Raw genomic sequence first — 21,351 nt, 5'->3', positions numbered from 1 at the left:
TCAGAAATGATAGCCACTGGAAGCCACTGGCCCTCACAATTGTGCCAAAAAAGGTCAGCCTCCTGGTGGCAGTTGGTATGATTGGTAAATGGGTGTTTAGTCATTCAGAGCAATACTTAGTAATATTTGAGTTGCAAGTGATTATTTGGAGATGGTTTCAGTGATTTTAAGGGTTTCTGTGTTACAGTGAACAATTTAATTCAGAGAGGAAAGAGATGTGCTCTCCACTGAGATCTATGCCCCTTTTAACTGAGGAACAAGACGATTTGCAAGGTTACTTGTCCTTTTGGGGTTAATAATTGCTCAGAGCCTGGCATATTATCAGTGTCCTGGGTGGATCCATTGACAAGCCTTAGCCTTAGAAGAGAGCTACTGAGGGCCTTTATTCCAAAATGCTAAAAATATTTAGATGCAATACTTTTCACTAACCTGAGAACATGCAGGGCAATGAGGAAAGTATAGGGCAGTCTATGGGCAGCAGCTAGACCACACACCACTGCTGAATGGACACGACAGACGAGAGATTCTTGCAAGAGTTTCAGCCGACGCTCCAATACTGAGCTCTTGCCACTAATAAAAGTAATGTTAGTATTTCATTGTTACAAAAACAATTATTAACCCTTCAACTGCACACCACGACCAAGGTTGTTCCATTGATTGTTGTATTAAGGTCTAGAGTAAGATTTAAAACTCCCAAGCAGTAAATGAGCCACCCATTCAATGTTTCGGGCCTTCAGTAAATATCCACCGTCTCGAAAATAATATTGTGGGCTCCTGCATGTTGGCAAGTAGGTCTCAGTTTGTATACAGCAACCATGAATGATGCATGCGCCTCTTGGTCACAATGCTGCCATCTGGTTTTCTCTACACCATCACTCACAGTGGATGAAATTGTAACGTTTTGTTGCTACATTAATTTTGATGGTACAAACACATATAGCAACAAAATATATATATTTTGATGAATGTAGTATACAGGACAATTCCAACACACATTTCTTGACAAAAATCAGTACCCTAAAGATTTATTTGTTGATCTATGTAATGCTTCTGACATTGTTAACCACAATAATAATCTTCAATACCTGCAATCTTCCCTCTGTGACAGGCTCCAGTAAGTACCTAAGTATATCTAGTAATATACAGTACTTATCGCTTGCCAATAGTTTTAAGTTTAGTTTTAAGTTTATGTTTCAAGTTTAGCTTTAAGTTTAGTTTGAATTAGTTTTAAGTGAGAGAATTATATCATTAATATGTGAGGAATTAGTTAGAGTTAGGTACAGTCTCAAGAAAGCTACCGGTAAGGTACTGTAGTCATTGACATTGGTTAGGGATATTATGTCAAGTTTGGCTCTGTGAATGATAGAGTGAATACTGAATGCATAGAGCAAAGAGAATATATAAACTAAGCAGCATAACATATGAAAGATAATTAAAAAAAAAACTTGAATACTTACGTAGTCTCTATAACAGAAATGTATAGATTAATATACCAGCTTAGTGAGAATTGGTACATGTGTGAGAGTGCGCCGAGGCTTGCCAAAGTCATGTACAGAGCAGCAGCTGGTTTAGACACTGTTTCATACTGCTGACAGCACAGAAGCAAAGCAGCTTCTGTCTCCACACACTGCTCTTGCTTATGCTTGATCTCATCTGACATTTGCTGCCAAATGGAAATATAATCATTATAATGGTCAACCAAGGAGCACTAATTTTTCACTTTACATGTCTAAAAACACAATGTTATGATATTAAATTTAGGGGTTAAAGTGAATGTGTTTGTCATTGCATGAATTTTAAAGGCTTACCTTTGGACAAACACACTTATATGTGCCCCAGAAAAAAGGAGTGACAATGACCAGATGCAGGACAAGCACATTAAAATGATAAATAAAAGAAAACACCACCATAGGAAACCTACTAACATACTCTCTACTCTACTATGGAAAGTTATGACTACCACATGTGCCGGCGAATAAGCTTGTTTGCCGAATATAAACTGAACCTTTACCACCCGAGATAAACAAGGCAAACAGCCGGCCTAACACTCATTGTTCACCACTTGCCATAACTTTCAGAGCCCATCATAATTATTTATGTAATTTGAAGTGAAATGATCAAAATTTCTCAGCAAAATGGTGAGAGAGGGAGGCAGGCAGGGAAGGAAGGAGGGAGGGGAAGGAGGGAGGGAGGAGGCACGGAAGGAAGGAGGGAGAGAGCGAGGCAGGGAAGGGAGGCAGGGATGGAAGGGAGGGGAGGGAGGCAGGGATGGAAGGGAGGGGAGGGAGGCAGGGATGGAGGGAGGGAGGGAGGCAGGGATGGAGGGAGGGAGGGAGGCAGGGATGGAGGGAGGCAGGGATGGAGGGAGGGAGGGAGGCAGGGATGGAGGGAGGGAGGGAGGCAGGGATGGAGGGAGGGAGGGAGGCAGGGATGGAGGGAGGGAGGCAGGGATGGAGGGAGGGAGGCAGGGATGGAGGGAGGCAGGGATGGAGGGGAGGGAGGCAGGGATGGAGGGAGGGAGGGAGGGAGGGAGGGAGGCAGGGATGGAGGGGAGGCAGGGATGGAGGAGAGGGAGGCAGGGATGGAGGGAATTAGGGAGGCAGGGATGGAGGGAAGGAGGGAGGCAGGGATGGAGGGAAGGAGGGAGGCAGGGATGGAGGGAAGGAGGGAGGCAGGGATGGAGGGAAGGAGGGAGGCAGGGATGGAGGGAAGGAGAGAGGCAGAGAAGGAGGGAAGGAGAGAGGCAGAGAAGGAGGGAAGGAGAGAGGCAGGAAAGGAGGGAAGGAGAGAGGCAGAGAAGGAGGGAAGGAGAGAGGCAGAGAAGGAGGGAAGGAGAGAGGCAGAGAAGGAGGGAAGGAGAGAGGCAGAGAAGGAGGGAAGGAGAGAGGCAGAGAAGGAGGGAAGGAGAGAGGCAGAGAAGGAGGGAAGGAGAGAGGCAGAGAAGGAGGGAAGGAGAGAGGCAGAGAAGGAGGGAAGGAGAGAGGCAGAGAAGGAGGGAAGGAGAGAGGCAGAGAAGGAGGGAAGGAGAGAGGCAGAGAAGGAGGGAAGGAGAGAGGCAGAGAAGGAGGGAAGGAGAGAGGCAGAGAAGGAGGGAAGGAGAGAGGCAGAGGAGGGGGGAAGGAGAGAGGCAGAGAAGGAGGGAAGGAGAGAGGCAGAGAAGGAGGGAAGGAGAGAGGCAGAGAAGGAGGGAAGGAGAGAGGCAGAGGAGGAGGGAAGGAGAGAGGCAGGAAAGGAGGGAAGGAGAGAAGCAGGAAAGGAGGGAAGGAGAGAAGCAGGAAAGGAGGGAAGGAGAGAAGCAGGAAAGGAGGGAAGGAGAGAAGCAGGAAAGGAGAGAAGGAGAGAGGCAGAGAAGGAGGGAAGGAGAGAAGCAGGAAAGGAGGGAAGGAGAGAAGCAGGAAAGGAGGGAAGGAGAAAAGCAGGAAAGGAGGGAAGGAGAGAGGCAGAGAAGGAGGGAAGGAGAGAAGCAGGAAAGGAGGGAAGGAGAGAAGCAGGAAAGGAGGGAAGGAGAGAAGCAGGGAAGGAAGGAAGAAAGAAGGGAAGAACGAGCAAACCACACCCGTCCTGTGGTGAAGGAGGCAGTGGCGGCTTGGACCGAGTCCAGGTGGAGATCACCAACACTACCAACTCCTTGCTATACAACAATCAAGATGCCTCAAATGCTTAACATGAGCACACCTAGCCTGTAAAGTGGCATCTGTCTGGAAAACTTCTAACTGGGAAGCAGAATCCATCAAGGCAGAGGGCCAGTGAGAACAAACTTCACAGGACTTGTAAACATTACTGACCAAACAGGAAGCATGAATATAGCAGAAAGAATAATCGTCTTCAAGTAGGAAAGATGATGAACATCCGTCAAACCTGCAAAAAGCGAGACCAGGCTTGTTGAGCCTCTCAATAAGGATCACTGTAGTGACCTGAGGGAATTCCCAGGGTCCAAAGTGAAACCAGCCAGGTACTCCAGGCACTGTGAATGCTATGCCGGATCTAAAAGTAAGCTGACACAGCTTGTGCGACATGGTTGTGAAGGCCGACCTCGACACGTCGTATGTACAAGCTTTCAAGAGCTATTGTACCCCACCCATCAACACTTCTTCCCGACCTAGGTCAAGACAGGGGCAACAAGACTCCTGTCTCGCCCAAAGCAAGGGCAACTCTTAGCAGGAAGGACCTGGAAGGGACCAAACTCTTGAACCCAGCAGAGAAGAGAACTCTGTCAGTGCAGGGGCAGTGCTAGAGAGCACCCAGGGAAGGTAACTGAGCTCATTATGTGCTAAGCACACGAAGTCAAGCCCATGCTACACAATAGTGTACAAAATGAAGCACACAGGACATGGTCCAGAGAGCACTTAACTGAAAAACATTAGGGCCTGCCAGTGCTACTGACAACCTGGGGCTTCCTACTTGAAAGTAAATGCATCAGCTGACGAACAGAGGGCTTAAGCAAGTGGACAGCAGTAGCCCCGCCCTGATCCCTCTCCCCAAACAAATGGGAAGGGTGGGGCTAAAGAGCGGATACTTATTTCAAGAAATTTTCAATTGTTTACATTGCTGGGGAAGTTTCCTCAGAGGGTTTTGAGGTTTCAGTTTCTTTGAACCCAGCAGTGGTTTGTATAGGTTTACTGACTTCCTGTGTGCCTTCCTTGGCATGATGGAAGAATGTCTCCTGCTTCCTGTGTGTCTGTGAGGGGAAGGTCAGCTTCTGGTCCTGGTCACCAGTAGGTGGAATTCATCTCCACAGCTGATGTAATCTAGTAGTTGGGGCCATCTCAGAGATCTGGGGAAGCCACAAGGGGCTCCCCAAGAAAACTAAATTATAGCACAAAGTACAAAGCAAATGGTCAGAGCCAGAACAAGTCCAAGAGCAGCTAACACTTAGCTTGAAACAGAGGGGCTTGTCACCTATGAAAGAATCAAAACACTACTATCCAAGTGGATATCAGTGAAGGAAATGATCGAGGAAGTTGGCTGTGTATGGAAGCCAGGCTGCCTGGTTGTGGGATTCAGTACTACAAGTTTTATGCTAATTTTGAATGTTTCCCTTGTTCTGTGTTAATCATTTGCAGAGTTAATTGACAGTTTTGACGCTTCGATCTTTGTTAATCTTCCAGTTGTGTGTAAAACTTCACCGACTTTCTTGATACTTTCCTGGTGTGGTGGTGAATTGTCACTTGCTCTCTGCACCTCAGTGAAGGGGGCTAAGTTTTGGTTCTGTTCCCCGTGCCAAGCAGAACTCCTGTGTCAGATATGACCCATTTGCACAGAGCAATATCATTAAGATAGCTTCAAGGAGCCATATTCCTAATCAGAAATTAATGATTAGGAATACTGTATAGTTAACTGAAAAACTTTTAAACTACTGCATCATGTTTTTACAAATACATTTGGGTTCCCAGCAACTGTACAGCAAATCCTCATTTGCATGGTCATTTATGTTTTTAGCTAATTCAATGAAATGGTCCTTTCACTTTTCTTTTTTTTTTACTTCATAAAACCTAATACAGCACCTTTAGATTGTATTGTTCAATTATATCTTTGCTAAAAACACATTCAAGGAGGATCAAATTATTCTAACTACATTCAATGAAATGAGATTATAAAGTATTGTAATACTAAAACACACCTTTGTATCCTGAAGTATCATAATGGCCTCCTCAGATTCTAGGATATTGCCCTGAACAGAAGACAGAGTATGAAGGATGCGTTCCTCTGTACCTTGTAAGGCACGCTGGTAGGAAGATGTCGTCAACACCAGTTTTTGTCGTTCATCCTCTAATTCTGGGCTATTGAATTAATTTAAATTATATTATGCTTGTGATTATTTACCAATACAGTATCCACTCAATTTAACGGCCTCTTTTATACCGATCTGCCGGTAATAACGACCGGTTTGGGAGATCGGTATGTGGACCCTCATATACCAGTCTGGCGGTCGATATTACCGAAGGTCGGTATTGAGTTTGTTTTGGCATCGGCGACCCCTCACGTGGCCACAGGCCACCGACCTCCAAGGCCTTGCGGGAGGGATGGGAGGCAGTGATTGATGGAGGGAGGCATTGAGGGGGAGAGGCAGGGAGAGTGTTGGGGGTGGTGGTGAGGGTGGTAGGGAGAGTATTGGTGGTGGTAGTGAGGGAGGGAGGGAGGGAGAGGAGTGGTGTTGAGGGAGGCAGGGAGAGGGGTGGTTTTGAGGGAGGTAGGGAGAGGAGTGGTGTTGAGGGAGGTAGGGAGAGGGGTGGTGTTGAGGGAGGTAGGGAGAGGGGTGGTGTTGAGGGAGGTAGGAAGAGGGGTGGTGGTGTTGAGGGAGGCAGGGAGAGGGGTGGTGTTGAGGGAGGTAGGGAGAGTGGTGGTGGTGAGGGAGGCAGGGAGAGGGGTGGTGTTGAGGGAGGTAGGGAGAGTGGTGGTGGTGAGGGAGGTAGGGAGAGTGGTAGTGTTGAGGGAGGCAGGGAGAGTGGTGGTGGTGAGGGAGGCAGGGAGAGGGGTGGTGTTGAGGGAGGCAGGGAGAGTGGTGGTGGTGAGGGAGGCAGGGAGAGGGGTGGTGGTAAGGAAGGCGGACAACAAGGCCCATATAGGCCGTTAAATTGAGTGGATACTGTAATAGAAAAAACCAAAACAAATACTATTTATACATTGTATTAGACTTTAAAGCACAGCTATATTATAAAATGAGTTACTAATATAGCAGGTAACAAATTAAAAACACACACCGCTCCTTCTTGACAAGAATTTGTCGCAGGTTATCATGCAGACCATGAACAGTCACTGTAAAGTTGACAACAGTGAGAGCAGCAGCACTCTCCAAGGACAACTGAGGCCGTGGTTGTCTAGTTGCCAGATACAACCGGAAAATATTGTTGTATTGTAGAGTGAGAGCTCCTGCACTTACAACTCGAACACCACCTAAATAGTTCAGAGAAAATAGAGTACTGATTAACGATTTGTGATTTTACTTTCATAATTATAAGATAATTGTAAAAAACCAGCGTTGATTGTAATGAAACACCTTTTTCTGGGCGAATTCCGGAGGCTCCCCGGAGCTTACTAGGCTGATATGCTAATGTTAGACTTTGGCATCAGTCATGTGTATGGAGTTCTTATGGGCCTACCGGGGACCACGAGCCAGAACCTGGCGCCCTCTAGAGAGGCAAGGGGAGCAATGGCCTATAGAAACCCCCTTGAAATTGGAAGCATTGTATGTCTGCCTTCGACCAGGTTAGGCACCCAGAAAGGTAGGCGTCCCAAAACAAACCCCTATTCTGGGTAAAATTGCAATCAAAAGCCGAATGAGTGGATAGAACTCCCCAAACAAAAACGAGCAAACTAGTATGATGTCACCCGTCGTCGCACCACTGTCTGCAGCCAGGACCCTGTTCAATCTCCAAAAGACTCGTGCCCGAATATCAGCCCAAGACATATTACCAAAAATAGCAGCCAAAGCCACGAACTTACAAATGTTGTCGGCACGGGGATGGACTGCAGGCTGGCTGGACAATAATTCTACAGACGACCTGGGAGAACTGCACCCTGGAACAGGGAAGAAGGGAAACCGGGTAAATCCAAAGTGTGTCCTCTGCCACGGAGTCCATGGTGAGCAAGTAACAGTGAAGAACCGCAACTGGACACAAAACATGAAGCATCCCCGGCTGAACCAACCAAGCATAAACAACCCAATGACCCCTCCAGAAAGCAGAAGTCTCATTCTTTACCAGAAAAGAAGGAGACAGTTGCAAACTAACAAATTGACCACCAGTACTGAAAGAGCAGAAACCCCTGCGCTGGAGGAGAGCATGAAGCTCCCCGACCCAACTCTCAGAGGCCAATGCCAACAAGAAAAGAGCCTTAGAAAAACAGTCCTGAACCGAAGTGGATAACCACAAACTGAGGAGGAGAGAGAAAAGAGAACACCTGGTCCTACGACCAGGACGGCTCAGGCAGTCCATGAGTAGGCCAGTGATGTACAAGAATGTAACAACTCTTGTATATATCTCAAAAAAAAAAAAAAAAAAAAAAAAAAAAAAAAAAAAAAAAAAAAAAAAAAAAAAAAAAAAAAAAAAACTCCCGAGAAAGCTTGCGGAACAGAGCAGAAGCGAAATCTAAATCTCAAATGCAAGCTGAAGCGGCTCCGCCAACGCCACACGATACAAGGCGACAGTATTTGGTAGATGATGACAGTCCTTAAACACTTGACTGTGCCAACCGAGTATTCTCGGTCGGCGGGAAACTGCGCCAACCGAGAAAACTCTGATTTTTTGGTACCAATTCTAAATGTGTATGAGGTTGGTTGTGTACAAAATGGACTCTTAGGACCTCCAGTGAGAGGCAGCCATCTTGGAAAAAATTCCAAGAATGCCCTAGGGCTGCTGGCTTGGTTAGTACTGAATGAGCAACCACGCGCCTCTGGCTCCCAAATACCTGTCCGACACAGTGTTGAAAGATAACGCTCTGTCGGTGAAATTCAAACCTTATTGTTTGAAGAACATGAGGGTCATAATATTGGTGAAGCTAGGTGCAATAAGGACCTAACACAAAGGTCGGAGGCAAGTGATACAGCACCTATGAGGATGATACAGCGAGCATATCCAGTTGTAGCTCTGAGTGTCACCCTTGCAATCCTATGCTATCTACAATTTATTTAGATGATACATTGATGAATCATTTTCTGCATTCAGTAATGATGCATCTGATACAAATAGCATAGATGAACAGTGTTAGCGGCTTCCATGGTGGTGTTTTCCATAGATATTTTCAAGAATACTAGAATCTCTTCCTAACTGACGGACACTCTTTGAGGCTAGCTGAATCTCTTCCTGTGTGGGACCATACAAAGCGATCTTTTCAAGACTACCTTACAAATTGATCTTTTCCTATAATCCTTTCAATACTACCTTATGCTTTACAAGCTTGGTTACATACAACCTACAAGTACTAAAGCCAAGGGTGTACATGACTGCATTATTTGCAAGCACACAGAATGAAGAAACAGGAAGCGAAAATTTATCTGTACCTGGTGCAACGAGAGCGAAGTCGCGCTGTGTACCATGGACTACTTCGTTGATTATTACTCACTTCCCAAGTACTGAGTAATTACCTAAGTGTAATTACCTAAGTGTAGTTACAGGATGAGAGCTACGCTCGTGGTGTCCCGTCTTCCCAGCACTCTTTGTCATATAACGCTTTGAAACTACTGACGGTCTTGGCCTCCACCACCTTCAATAGAGTGTGTAATACAGTGTGTTACTGTGTAAATGGTGTGTGAAACTGTACATATTGTAATTTTAGTGAATTTATAACAGGTAATATTGTGACAATAAACATTTATTGTGGACACATTACTGACACATGTATCACAGTTTCAGGGAACATTATGAGCGTACATGAAGCATACATGAAGAGTATATAATTGCCTATATAATGTACTAACATTATAATTGCTTAATGTACTAACATTATAATTCTATAATTGCCTCTGATTACTGCCCTCATTTTTCTGTCAGAAAATTTTTCATTTATGGTAGAAGCCTTCCTGCCACTTCTCCAATATGTTCCTGTTTCCAGAACCTCTTGAGTGGAACCCTGTCAAGTCTTTTTTACGTCAGGATAGATGCAGTCAACCCAATCATATCAAAGTCAAAGTCCTGCCCGAAACGCTTTGCGTAATAGTGGCTTTAGGCATTGTATGTACTAGCTCTATCTATAAATCCATCAACTTTTGTATTTCACCTTGTATGTATGCACTTTACCTGAATTTATATTTGTATTTGTATTTGTAATCATCTCTTTCCCTGTAAAATGTCTGTGGCTATCATAGAAACTGAGTAAATTCATTACACAGGATCTTCCAGATTGAAAACCACACTGTTATTATATAATTTTTCTCCAGGAGTTCTATCTATTTAGTTTTAATTATTTTTTCCAATATATTGACTGTTTCACTTGTCAATGATACAGGTCTATAACTGAGGGGGTCTTCCTTGCTGCTACTTTTGTAGACTGGAACTATGTTAGCCTTTTTCTGCCCATCTGCTAGGACTTCTGTACACTGGGATGCCTGAAAAATCAGTTGAAGTGGAATGCTGAGCTTAGGTGAGCATTCTTTCAAAAGCCAAGGTGAAATTCCATCTGTGCCAACTGCTTTGTTCTTACTTAGCTCCTTGATCATTTTTTTCCACTTTGTCTCTAAACACCTTTATGAACTTTGTTGTTCTCTGGAATTCTTACTGTGTCTGGTTCTTTGAAGTGGTAGACAGTTGGAACAAGCGAGAAGGTGGAAGAAGCCAAACCCATCAGTAGTTTCAAAGTGTTATATGACAAGGAGTGCTGGGAAGATGGGACATCACAAGTGTAGCTCTCATCGTTTAATTACACTTAGGTAATTACAAGCAAATAGTCACCACAGGACAAGTCCTAGGATAGCTGGCAATTAGCTTAGCTGTTGTGGGACCCGCTACGAGAGATGAAGACCATGGATTACAATTGTGATGCACGATATAAATGACAGAACTTTTGATGAGCTGGTGCAGAACCAAGCTCCAGGTTGCCTGGTGGCAGCAATCAGTACTAACATGTTTGATCTTGTTTTGAGTGGATTTTTTTTTTGTATGAATTGTTTAGGAAGTTGCTTGACAATTGAGACTTTGAGTCTTGTGAACCCAGCAGTTGCATGTAAAGCTTCATTGACTTTCTGGATTCTTTCCCAGTGACAAATGGTGGAATGTCATTTGCGCTCTGAACTTTTCTGACTGGGGCCAGGTTCTGGCCCTGGTGTCTGGTAGGCCAAACAGAACTCCCACAACTAATGTGATGTAGTAGAGAGCAATGTCAATGAGATGGATACAGGGAGCCACTGAGGAGTTCCCCCAGTAAAGTAAAATTGGCAGAAAAATCATGTGGCACAATCACAACTATAATTACTCTGAATTTAATTTTTTTTAGACATCAAAAGGTATCGATCAGTCTGAATAATTATGTCACACTTTAGTCAGAATTTTAGAGATGCCAATGTAGTTTGATATTTTCTATAGTTATAATTATTGTTTATAAATTTTTATAACTTAAGAGAAATTTCACCTTCTTCTGTTGTAGTACGGGTGATAATGTTGATAAGAATAGGTGGTGGTTCTCCTGACAGGTCAAGGAGGAGAAGCGGCCGACCCTTTGGAATGCAACGAGTCAGAGCATCCTCCAGTACAGTTACCCGAGCTCCACTGATAGACTGTGTTATTATCTTGTCAAAATCCTGCTCCTGGACGACTTCCAGATCATTTGCAGCCTCATGTTGCTGGATCCACCGTGTACCCTGGTCATCGGGGTCCACTAGCAATGGCCATCTGAAATGAAGTATGAAGAACAAAGGACTACAGAGGCTACATGAAAAACTATATGAAAAAAAACAGCACTGAATGTAATCAAATAACAATTACTGGGTGAGCCCCAGTGGCACCCTAAAGCTACTATTCAGATATAGTGCTAGACTACAAGGTGCCATCAGTCGCGGAGTTCTTATTGGCCTACCGAGGACCACGAACCAGAACCTGGCCTCCTCAGAGTCACAGGGAGCAATAGTACTATACCAATTTTTATATAAATTTAGTCGTGTCTGCCACCACATACTTGTGGTACATGGTTTGTGCTGCGAGAGCCAGGAATATAGGGCACTTGGAACTGCATGTACACAGAGTTTTCTTCCCCCATGTGCTCCCTAGCACTGCCCTTGCACTGTCAGGGGGTTCTCTTTCCTGGAGTGCTCAGGGTTTGCTCCCTTAGATGGCTTCCTCACTTGGTCCTCGCCCTAGGTAAGTCCATTTGGTTTTGGTTTTCGGCCTTCCTTGGTGTCGTGAGCAAATTTTGGCTGGTGGGGAACACTGGAGTTCATGTGACCTAACCCCGGCATGATGAGGTCAGCCTTCTCACCCTCCAGTAAGCTGGGTTGGCCTACTGTATTTATATCCATTCAAGTGTCTATTTGGCTCTACTCCCTTTGACTTTCAATACAAAAGAGACTTCCTTTCTTCACAACAGAAAGACCCCGTTTCCAAATCGGGGTTCTAGTGTAGTAATCCCAGTGCCAGGGGGCTGCCTGCAGGACCATTCCCTGCAGACCCTGGGAAACCCCTGCAGGTTTGGTGGTCCAATGGATATACCCACTGAATCTGCTTTCTCCTTGTGCGAGTTTAAGGACTGTACATAGTCTGTGCCACATGATGATGCTCGTACCTTCTGCCTCCACCATGCTGCCTGTTGGGTTAGTGACACCTTTGATCCCGCAAGTCAAGTGGGACATGTTTTCTACATGTTACTCGCCTAACAAATTCTTGTGGTGATATTCAGGGTTTTCAGCCAGTGACCACTTTATGCTTGAGGATTTCTTCTACAGTGGGCTAGGTTGTTTGTTCAGTTAGATTCCCCGAAGCTGCCCCGATTGGTGTTTAGGGATTCTGATTTGGAGAGCTGGGTTAATTCAATCATGGTTCTGTCTGAACTATCTCATCTTTCCCATTCATGCATTGTGTACCCTCCTCCTTGTCTTTCCCTTTGCTTCCATCCCGAAGTGTCTGAAGATTTTGGGATTGGGGCAAGATTTATCTCAGGATGTGGCTTGGTCTGCTCTGGGGTTTGTGGTGCTCTGTGTTACTGTGGATGGCCTTCGTTGTAGGGTTGATGTAAAGCCATTGCTTGGTTACTGACTTTAATACTTATAATGGTACATGACTAGCATCCAAGCAGACGGAGGTTATGCACTTTCTTTTGTTGTTTACATACTGCTGGTGTATGAAATGCAGCGCATACAAATGGATGGCGCTGTTTGCCATCAACATGACAGGGTTCGCCCCTTCCAACTTGGGTGTGGAGACAGCTGAGCCTGATGATCCTGCCGAGGCTTCTGGGTCTACTTTTCAGCCAGCTCCAACCTTTCAAGTCTTTCCCTTGGACTACACTTCTCTATCTCGGACAGTAGGTGCGGATGATGACTCTGCCCTGGGCCCTTGGCTGTGATTCCTGTGGCTTGGGGGGAGTATGACATAGGTCCATGGGTCCCGTTTCAACCTTCATGGACTCTTGTTCCTTTTGCAGGGGGTCTTCTGTTGCATGGTATGGGGGTCTTCATATCCCCCCCCTTTCTTGAATGAGTTTAATATGGCTACATCTATCCCTAGGGTTCGTTTCCAGGTACTCTTGGGTTCCTTGGAGTCATCATTCCAGAAGTTTCCGACCACTCAACTTTTCCCCAGCGGAGGCTGTGTGTGTGTGTACCTTTTGCAAGACCTGGATTTTGCCTTGATGATGGATCCAGCCTCTTTTGAGTGTGGTTCTTATTTTCCATATTGGATGCATTATGAGGTTCCAGAGTTGTCCTGGCTGGCAGACAACCCTTTGTTTTCGCTGGGGATTTGTCGCAATTTCTGTCAGTACTACTTGCTTGAATGGTGTGAGGCTGCTGCTTTGTTACAGGTGTTTCTGGTGGGGTACTTCCTTTGTGCCTGTCATTACCTGATTATTTGCTCCCACTCTCCCGAGGGATGTCAGGATGTTGCAGTTCATTGTTAAGGTTCCCTAGTTGTTGGTTAAGCTGACTGAGGAAAACCTTTGCACTTGTTTGCAGCCTTCTGGAGCTGGGGGTGAGGCCAGGTTTTTGCTCTGGTCCTTGGTAGGTCAAATTGAACACCCACATCTGATGTGACTCATTTGCATGGAGTGAGTGAGTCTCCCTGAAGTATCTCAGTGAGATAGCTTCAGGGACCTATCGGGAACTCTGTCCAAGAAAATATTAATTTAAACTTTGTATTTCATTTACCCATTTTCTTGAGGAAAAGATACTATAAACTAGAGCATTATTAAATAATAGAACTATGATTAAGTAAATTAAGCTACTCAAAAAAATTTTAAAACTCTGAAGTAAACATGAATATAACAACTTACTTCACAGTATGTTTAATGATAGTGGCATTTTGAAGGGAGAACGAGTCAGTAGGAAGACCTTCTAGTCCCCATGCACGGATGTGTAAAGGTGGAGTGAGAGAATCTACTAAACTGAATGAATCAGTCACCTCAAGGTCTGCTTTCTTCACTGCCATGCACCATTTTGCCAACAGTTGATTCCTAGGAGTATCAAAAATTTTATACTTCATATTTAATAAAGACAATATAAATCACAAACATGTGAATATAAATGAAACATTCCTTACTGAGCAAGCAGCTCCCTTAGGCAATAATCTGCTCCCCAGGGAAACTGCATTTTCCAACCAGGCGCATACTTGTAGGGGGTTCTGGGAGTTCTTCTACTTCCTGACCCCGACCTCAGGTCAGGCTCGACTTGTGATAACTTGGTCGAGGCTGATGCTTGGAGCAGCCCGCAGGCCTACATATCCACTGCAGTCTGGTAGGTTCGGCACTTATTGCAAGAACTTATCTAAGTGCCTCATGAATACATCCATCTTTGTTTCAGCAATATTTCTAATGCTTGTTGGGAGGTGTTGAACAGCTGTGGAGCTCTGATATTCAGACAGCATTCTCTGATTGTGCCTATGACACCTCTACTCTTCACTGGTTTTATTCTGCATTTCCTTCTGTATTTTTTGCTCCAGTATGCTGTTATTCTACTGTGCAAATTTGGGACTTCGCCTTCAAGTATCTTCCATGTATTTTATATCTTTCTCGTTCTCTTTCCAAAGAGTACATTTTGAGAGCTTTGAGGCGGTCCCAATAATTTAGGTGTTTTCCCATTTCTATGCATACAGTATCCACTCAATTTAACGGCCTATATGGGGCTGTACCCTGGTCGTTATTTCCGGAGCTCCGTTATTTCCGAAGTTAAGTCGGGTTGGGTAATTTTTCAAGTAACATTCAGGTAGGATATATTTTATACTGTATAACTAAAATTAAATAAAGTTCATTGTGTAATTGCGTTCCAATTTAGTGCCACGCCGACGATTAAGCCAGCTGTTGGCTGCTGCATGGATGATGTGTGAACACGGTCTGATCAAGTCCAGAAGGGTGGGAAAAAATTGGTTCATTCCTTTGTATTGCAAAATATTTCATGTATCAATCAGTGATTGTTAATATTTTCTCAATAAAATTTTAGAGATGTGTTTTGTTTTACCCTGAACAGTGCAGGTAATGTATTTTTAATGTTATGACACAGGCTGTGGCGGCCAGGCCATAACAATGGCGATCGAGCCTTGTCACTGAGAGCTAGCCATGATGAAATATTATGAGCTCACCTTTTCTCTGCTAACGATAGAATATACATTTGCAGAGACTAATATGTAGCTCTTGTTGAAAAAAACAATATGTTGCAATATTATAATAAAATTGGTAAATTGACTTACTTTTAATGAAGCTGAAGATTACGAAGCTGTGAAGATTACGTCATTCTCTGCAGCGCTTGTTTTATATTGTATACAGGGTACATACAGTATGTACACTTATTTTCAGGTACTCACTTCACACAACAGCTAGGCTTACTACTGATTCACATGACTTCTAATTCTACTTCACTATTGACAATTATTTCTACTGTACAGTATATTTACACTGTACAGTATCTTTTTGTCAAGGCTTAATTAATCATTAACACTTACAATACTGTACTCTATTCAACACTTTTTACACTAATTTACATGCCTTTCAATCATATTATATATCGTTAGTGGATTACTTATCACGACTTGTCGATGGGAATTCAGCATCGGCGGGTGCAACATGGCTTGTAGAGCATTCGTTGCCGGCGGATGCTCCACGACTTGTCAATGGGAATTCAGCATCGGCGGGTGCAACATGGCTTGTAGAGCATTCGTTGCCAGCAGAGGCTGCGGGACTTGTTGATGGGAATTCTGTATCGGCGGGTGCAGCATGGCTTGTCGACAAGGATTTTTCACGAACCGTTGAAATCACGAATTTATCTATTTTTGTCTGAATCCGATTTTCTCTGGCTAACGTTCTGAGACATTGCTTAAGGGCTCGGTTGGAGGCCCCTGGAACTGCCCCGCATGGGTTTCGGGACCAGGATTGGGGGTATTGGTCACCTTGACCTTGGTTCTGTCTGCGCCCCGCACGTGTCTGATGTGACCTACCAGATAGGAGTAATCTTGGCAAGATAGCTTTAGGGAGTCACAACAGGGCTCCTTCAGAAAATAGACCCAATTATTTCTAGTCAATGTGATTTATAGAGATACAACTCACCTAATATCTGGTTGGTGAGGTGGAAGGTAAGCCAGTGATGCAGCAGCAAGCAAGGTGTCTCCAGGCAAACGAAGCAAGTCTGCCGCAGCAGCATCTGCTGCAGCCTCCCATCGTGACTGTTCTCCCCCCAGTCCACCTGCAATACATTGGAGTGAAACACAGTCAACCAAACTACAAATGTTCTAATATTCTCTTTAAATATTGTGGTATTATCCAAATTATTACATAAGGAGAAATGATGTATTTACAGCCATGACACAGTCAAAGTATTAACAGAGTATTAACTTGCTTAATTCTCACTCTTTCTTTATGGAAAGTCTCCTGTATATTCCTCTGATTTTATGTTTCAAGATATTAACTTCTTTCCCATCACAAATACAAATATTTGTGTTAACAAATATTGATTTTTAAAGTACTGTATCTATAATTCTGCAGTTTATTCAATAATCTAAATTCTAGAAGCTAACTTTCTTGCTCAAAGTCCATATCTCCTGAATTTATGGACAGATGGACTGACTAACTAACTTCTGGGATGATGTGGCTTAGTTTAAGTTCCTTCGTGAGTATATTAACATTTAATAGCAGACTGAATACCATAGCTCAATATGAGTTCCAGACAATTTCACAGATGGTGGGGGGGAAAGTTATAGAGTTAATATTAATTGGGAAAGAGCAGAATTAGTTGCTTCTTATTTCATATAACTTTAATATTAATATGTATTTAACTTATTTAATTTCCTGCTCTGTTTGTTTAGTTATTTGTAAATGTAATAGTTATTAATTGTGAACAGCTTAGCTGTTTAGTCGACCCATATTCCAACATCTCGAGTGGCCTCATCTGTAAACCAGAGTTAACCTCGTGTTTAAAGTGGCTGCCTTCTCCTTGTAGCGGCCGGTAGTTACACCTGTCACCGATTTAATCTTTAGTGGGAACAACAGGAATTTAATACCAATAATCCAATTATGACTCCACACTGGTTAGATATTAATCCTCATTGCTAATTAAACATGGGTATTGAGCAAAATATATTTAAGCGCTCTTTTGCTGAGTTGTAGATGAACAGTTTAGAACAGTTTAAGAAGGTGGTGGATGCCAAAACCATCAGGAGTTTCCAAGCATCAGACAAAGCTTATAGGGAAGATGGGACACGATCATCATATCTTTCTTCATTTAACTACACTCTAAAACAGTTATTAAGCACTGTGAGCATAAATCAATTGCATATGATATCAAGGTTATTTAACCCTGTGAGCATAAGTCAATTGCACATGATATCAAAGTTATTAAGCCTTGTGTGTGTAAGTCAATTGCACATGATATCAAGGTTATTAAACCCTGTGAGCATAAGTTAACTGCACATGATATCAAAGTCTCAGGACATACTGTCATTTTAAAATGAGGTCACTGGAAAATTTACTAGGCAGATCCTAGGAGGAAAGTGTGGTCAGGGTTCCCGGGTGCCTGTGTTTACGGTGTTGACAGTATTATCTGCTGGTGATGTGTAATAGCAGGCATTTTGAGCACTGATGAATGAACCTACTAATTATCATACCAGGCTGCATCTACACTAATGGCTCACTTGTAGGAAACTGAAAAGACCCACACTGTGTTAGAGATCGGAAAATCACACTGGCCAGGCTGGTGCATTGCTGTGTCCACAGTTGAGTGAAACATTGCCTAACAGAGGTACCGAGAGGATTTAGCTCAGAAATAATAAAATAAGCATAATACACATGTATATTCACATTCACACAATACACATGTATATTCTGTAACATAACCTTATAGTATTTGATTGCAAATAAAAGTCTTTCACCGAGTTATACAACACTGCATAAATTTACACAAAACAGTAATTTTGAGGCATATTACATTAACTTAATGTTGTACAAATGTTACCAAGCTTATTAAAACAAACATACTTATAAGTTTTCGGGCTCGTTCTAATTTGAGTGCACAGAGTTTCTGCTCAGCCTCAAGGTTCTCCTTCTCACGGCAGGAAAGGGAAAAGCGACGTTGAAGTACTTCCAACTTCTCTTCCAGTTCTCTAAGCTGTCCCCTTTTGGCCTCTACTAAAGACATGAGAGCAGCCACTTCAGCTTCAGCCTCTGCCAGACGTTCTCTCTTGGGTGCTACAATCTGGACCAAGAAATGCACATTGTATATAAATTGTTACATGTGACCTGAGTTATAGCACAAACTTAACAAAAATCAATTAATACTAACAGGTTTGAATATTAATCTTGCCAACCAGACAGCCAACAAGTCCCAAGTCTTAAACTCCTGTATACTGGTGGTTTTTTTAATCACTTGGTATACTCTATGACAACCTTAGAGAGTAGTGAAAAGGATTTTTTATATATATACAAGAGTTCATACATTCTTGTAAAGCCACTAGCATGCACAGTGTTTTGGGCAGGTCCTTAATCCTAATCTCTCATACCCATTGTACCTTCTTGTAAATAAATATTAATATTATTATCATCATTTTCCCCGTAATACGACCCGCCAAATCGTGTAACAACCAGGTATCCATTCACTGCTTGGTGAACAGATGCACAAGGTAAGTGTTTTACCACCGTGCCATGGAGATTACAGATATAGTATAGATAAAAAGAAAGGCATAAGCTACCAATGTGGCACACACATGACAGCAGGCTCCTCCTTGTACACATAACCATGAAATGGTAGCAGGATTTTTTCATGGTCAAGGTAAACTCCATAAATCCACAGAGAGCTATTATATTCATATTTGCATCATACATGTAAAACCCAGACAGTAGTTGTTTAAATTGTCATATGATAACTGCATTAGCCGTGAATCAACTAATGATGATAACCACTGTTTTAAGGGTTAACAATATTATAAGAAATTATTTTTTGTTAGAATTTCTTTATTTTATACACACCTGGATGTTGCATTATACAATCAGTGGTGCAGCCCAGGGGGTTAACCTTCAAGCAAGACCTCGAGTATTGTACATAAGTTAACTACTTGTACATTATATGGCTCACCTTGGCAATTGCGTTGTATGATGCCATGGCACGAACCCACTTGCACAGACCCTCAGCAGCACTTGATGCCTTGGCTACCGAAACGGGATCAAACTCTGGCAGGCGAACATATTCTTTGTTGATCTTATCCATGACTGAATCAGGGATATTATCCTTATCATAATCACGTAACTGCTGCAGAAAACTCAGATCACCTAAAAGGCGCTTGCTTGGGCCCCAAAAGTCATATGTCTGCAGGAATAAGCATTAGTAAATAAATGCAAATAACAATTATATATAAATTTATAAATTATTTGATAAGTACTGAAGTTGCCTTGGAGTATTTGAAGGACTGAGGAGGTCATGAAAAATCAAGCATTGAATGTAATGAAATGCCTCTTTCTGAAGGCCCCCTGGTGGCTTGCTGAAGCTATCTTGCCAAGATTCTTTCATACTACAGTAATAGGTCATATCAATTCACAACCCAAATGGAAAATGCCTTCAAAAAGTCAGTGAAGCTTTACAGTAAACTGAAGGGAGCACAGAAAACCAACCCTTGATACCACCAAACAACTATTTACACAACGATTTACACAGAATAAAGGATTCACTCAAACTTGCTCAAAACTCCTTAGTACTGATTACCACTATCAGACAGCCTGGCCCCAACCTGCAGCCAGATTACTTGGAGGCAGGTGGGAATCTGCAAGCCACCTGAAATCCTCCAGAAAGAGGCATTTCATTACATTCAATCCTGTGTTTCTTAGGGAAAACTCCTAGTGGCTCCCTGAAGCTCAAAGAACAAGTGGGACATACCTGGGGGGAAGAGTAGAGGTGGCAGCAACTAGGATGAAGAGAACCCAGGCCAGGAGACATGGACCAAAGCAACACATAACTGATTGGAAACAGGAACACTGACCAAATACTGGGCTGCTAGAACCCTGTTAGAACACCAAAATTGCAGGTTGGAAAAATTTAATGACATCTGAGAAATGAGAGCCTTGAAACAGAAGACCAAGGATACAGGGTCAGCCAACAAGGCATCCACCAGGGCAGAACTGGTAGCCTGTAGGTAGCAGCAAAGAATTGCCACTAGACAACAAATGATGCAACCTCAGCTGAACCAAGGATCAATCACCAAACCCTCCAGAAGCTCGCTTACTCGTTCTTTACCGAATAAAAAAGAAGGCTGCAAGCGAGCAAACTGCCTACCACAGCCAAAAGAACAGAACAGAACCTCTTGAGAAGAGCCTGAAGCTCCCCAAACCTACAGCCAGATGAGAGAGCCAACAAAATGACAGCCTTGAGAAATATATCAAGCTGAGGGGGGGGGGGGGAAACTCTAAAATGAGTTTAGAGAAAACTAAAAGCAAGTCAAGAAACAAGGATTTGCTATGGAGGAGCCTGAGCAGGGCAGAGGTGAAAAAACCAGCATTGAATGTAAGTAAACGCCATTTTCTGGGCGAGACCCGGAAGCTCCTCGAAACTATCCAGGCTGATATGTATTTATTAGCTTTCTGTCATCAGTGAAAGTGCATGGAGTTTTTGCCTACTGGGGACCATGAGCCAGAACCTGGCTCCCTCAGAGAGGCACGAGGAGCAATGGCCTATAGAAACTCCCCCCGTGTGGTTGGGAACATTCTATGTCTGCCAGTGAATGGGTCTGGCACCCAGAAAGGTAGGCACCCCAAAACAAACCCCTATTCTGGTGAAAATATTGCTACTGAAAGCCAAACGAGTGGACAGAATTCCAAAAAGTGAAAATTAGTAAATGAGCATGACGTCATCATGTTGCCTCATCGCTGTCTGCACAATCCTCTCACCAGGAAAAGGGTAGGGGAAGCCCCAGGGAAGCTCCAAGCAGACTTCCCCCAAGCCCTGGGAAACCCCAACACAGGTCCCAGGGATGAGTCCTCTTCCACGTCCAACACACCTGAAGAAAAGGCCGAGTCCAGGAAAAAAGCTTCCGAGAAGGGAGTCGGCTGGGTCAACTAAAGAAGCCTCGATAGAAAAAATGGGCTCAGCCACTTCCGCGCCAAAATCAGAAGGGGCAGCCCCCGAAGCCACCCGAGCCTCATCCCGCGCTAAACCCCACCCTGACTCTGAAACCCTGAGATGTTTTGGAGCCAGAAGCAAGAGGAGGAGGAGCAGGGCGAACCATGCCCACCTGGGAAGGAAGCGGG

General features: G+C 43.6%; 1 protein-coding gene across 2 annotated transcripts in view; it reads right to left on the bottom strand.

The window, feature by feature from the left end:
- The window catches only part of LOC123768912 (dynein axonemal heavy chain 7), a 339,155-nt gene that overhangs the window by 63,435 nt on the left and 254,369 nt on the right, over positions 1–21,351 (bottom strand). For both annotated transcript variants that reach the window (XM_069309142.1, XM_069309143.1), the window contains 9 exons: positions 19,190–19,420; positions 18,097–18,313; positions 16,174–16,309; positions 13,912–14,091; positions 11,062–11,321; positions 6,702–6,894; positions 5,621–5,780; positions 1,458–1,663; positions 430–570 (listed from right to left, as the gene is read on the bottom strand). In XM_069309142.1, coding sequence (XP_069165243.1) covers positions 430–570; positions 1,458–1,663; positions 5,621–5,780; positions 6,702–6,894; positions 11,062–11,321; positions 13,912–14,091; positions 16,174–16,309; positions 18,097–18,313; positions 19,190–19,420 — 1,724 coding nt within the window. The remainder of the gene's footprint in view (positions 1–429; positions 571–1,457; positions 1,664–5,620; positions 5,781–6,701; positions 6,895–11,061; positions 11,322–13,911; positions 14,092–16,173; positions 16,310–18,096; positions 18,314–19,189; positions 19,421–21,351) is intronic.

The sequence above is a fragment of the Procambarus clarkii genome, chromosome 64, assembly GCF_040958095.1.
Source record: "Procambarus clarkii isolate CNS0578487 chromosome 64, FALCON_Pclarkii_2.0, whole genome shotgun sequence".
Classification (NCBI taxonomy): Eukaryota; Metazoa; Arthropoda; class Malacostraca; order Decapoda; family Cambaridae; genus Procambarus; species Procambarus clarkii.
Note: the sequence above shows the minus strand (reverse complement) of the source record. Positions and strands in the feature narration are given on the sequence as shown.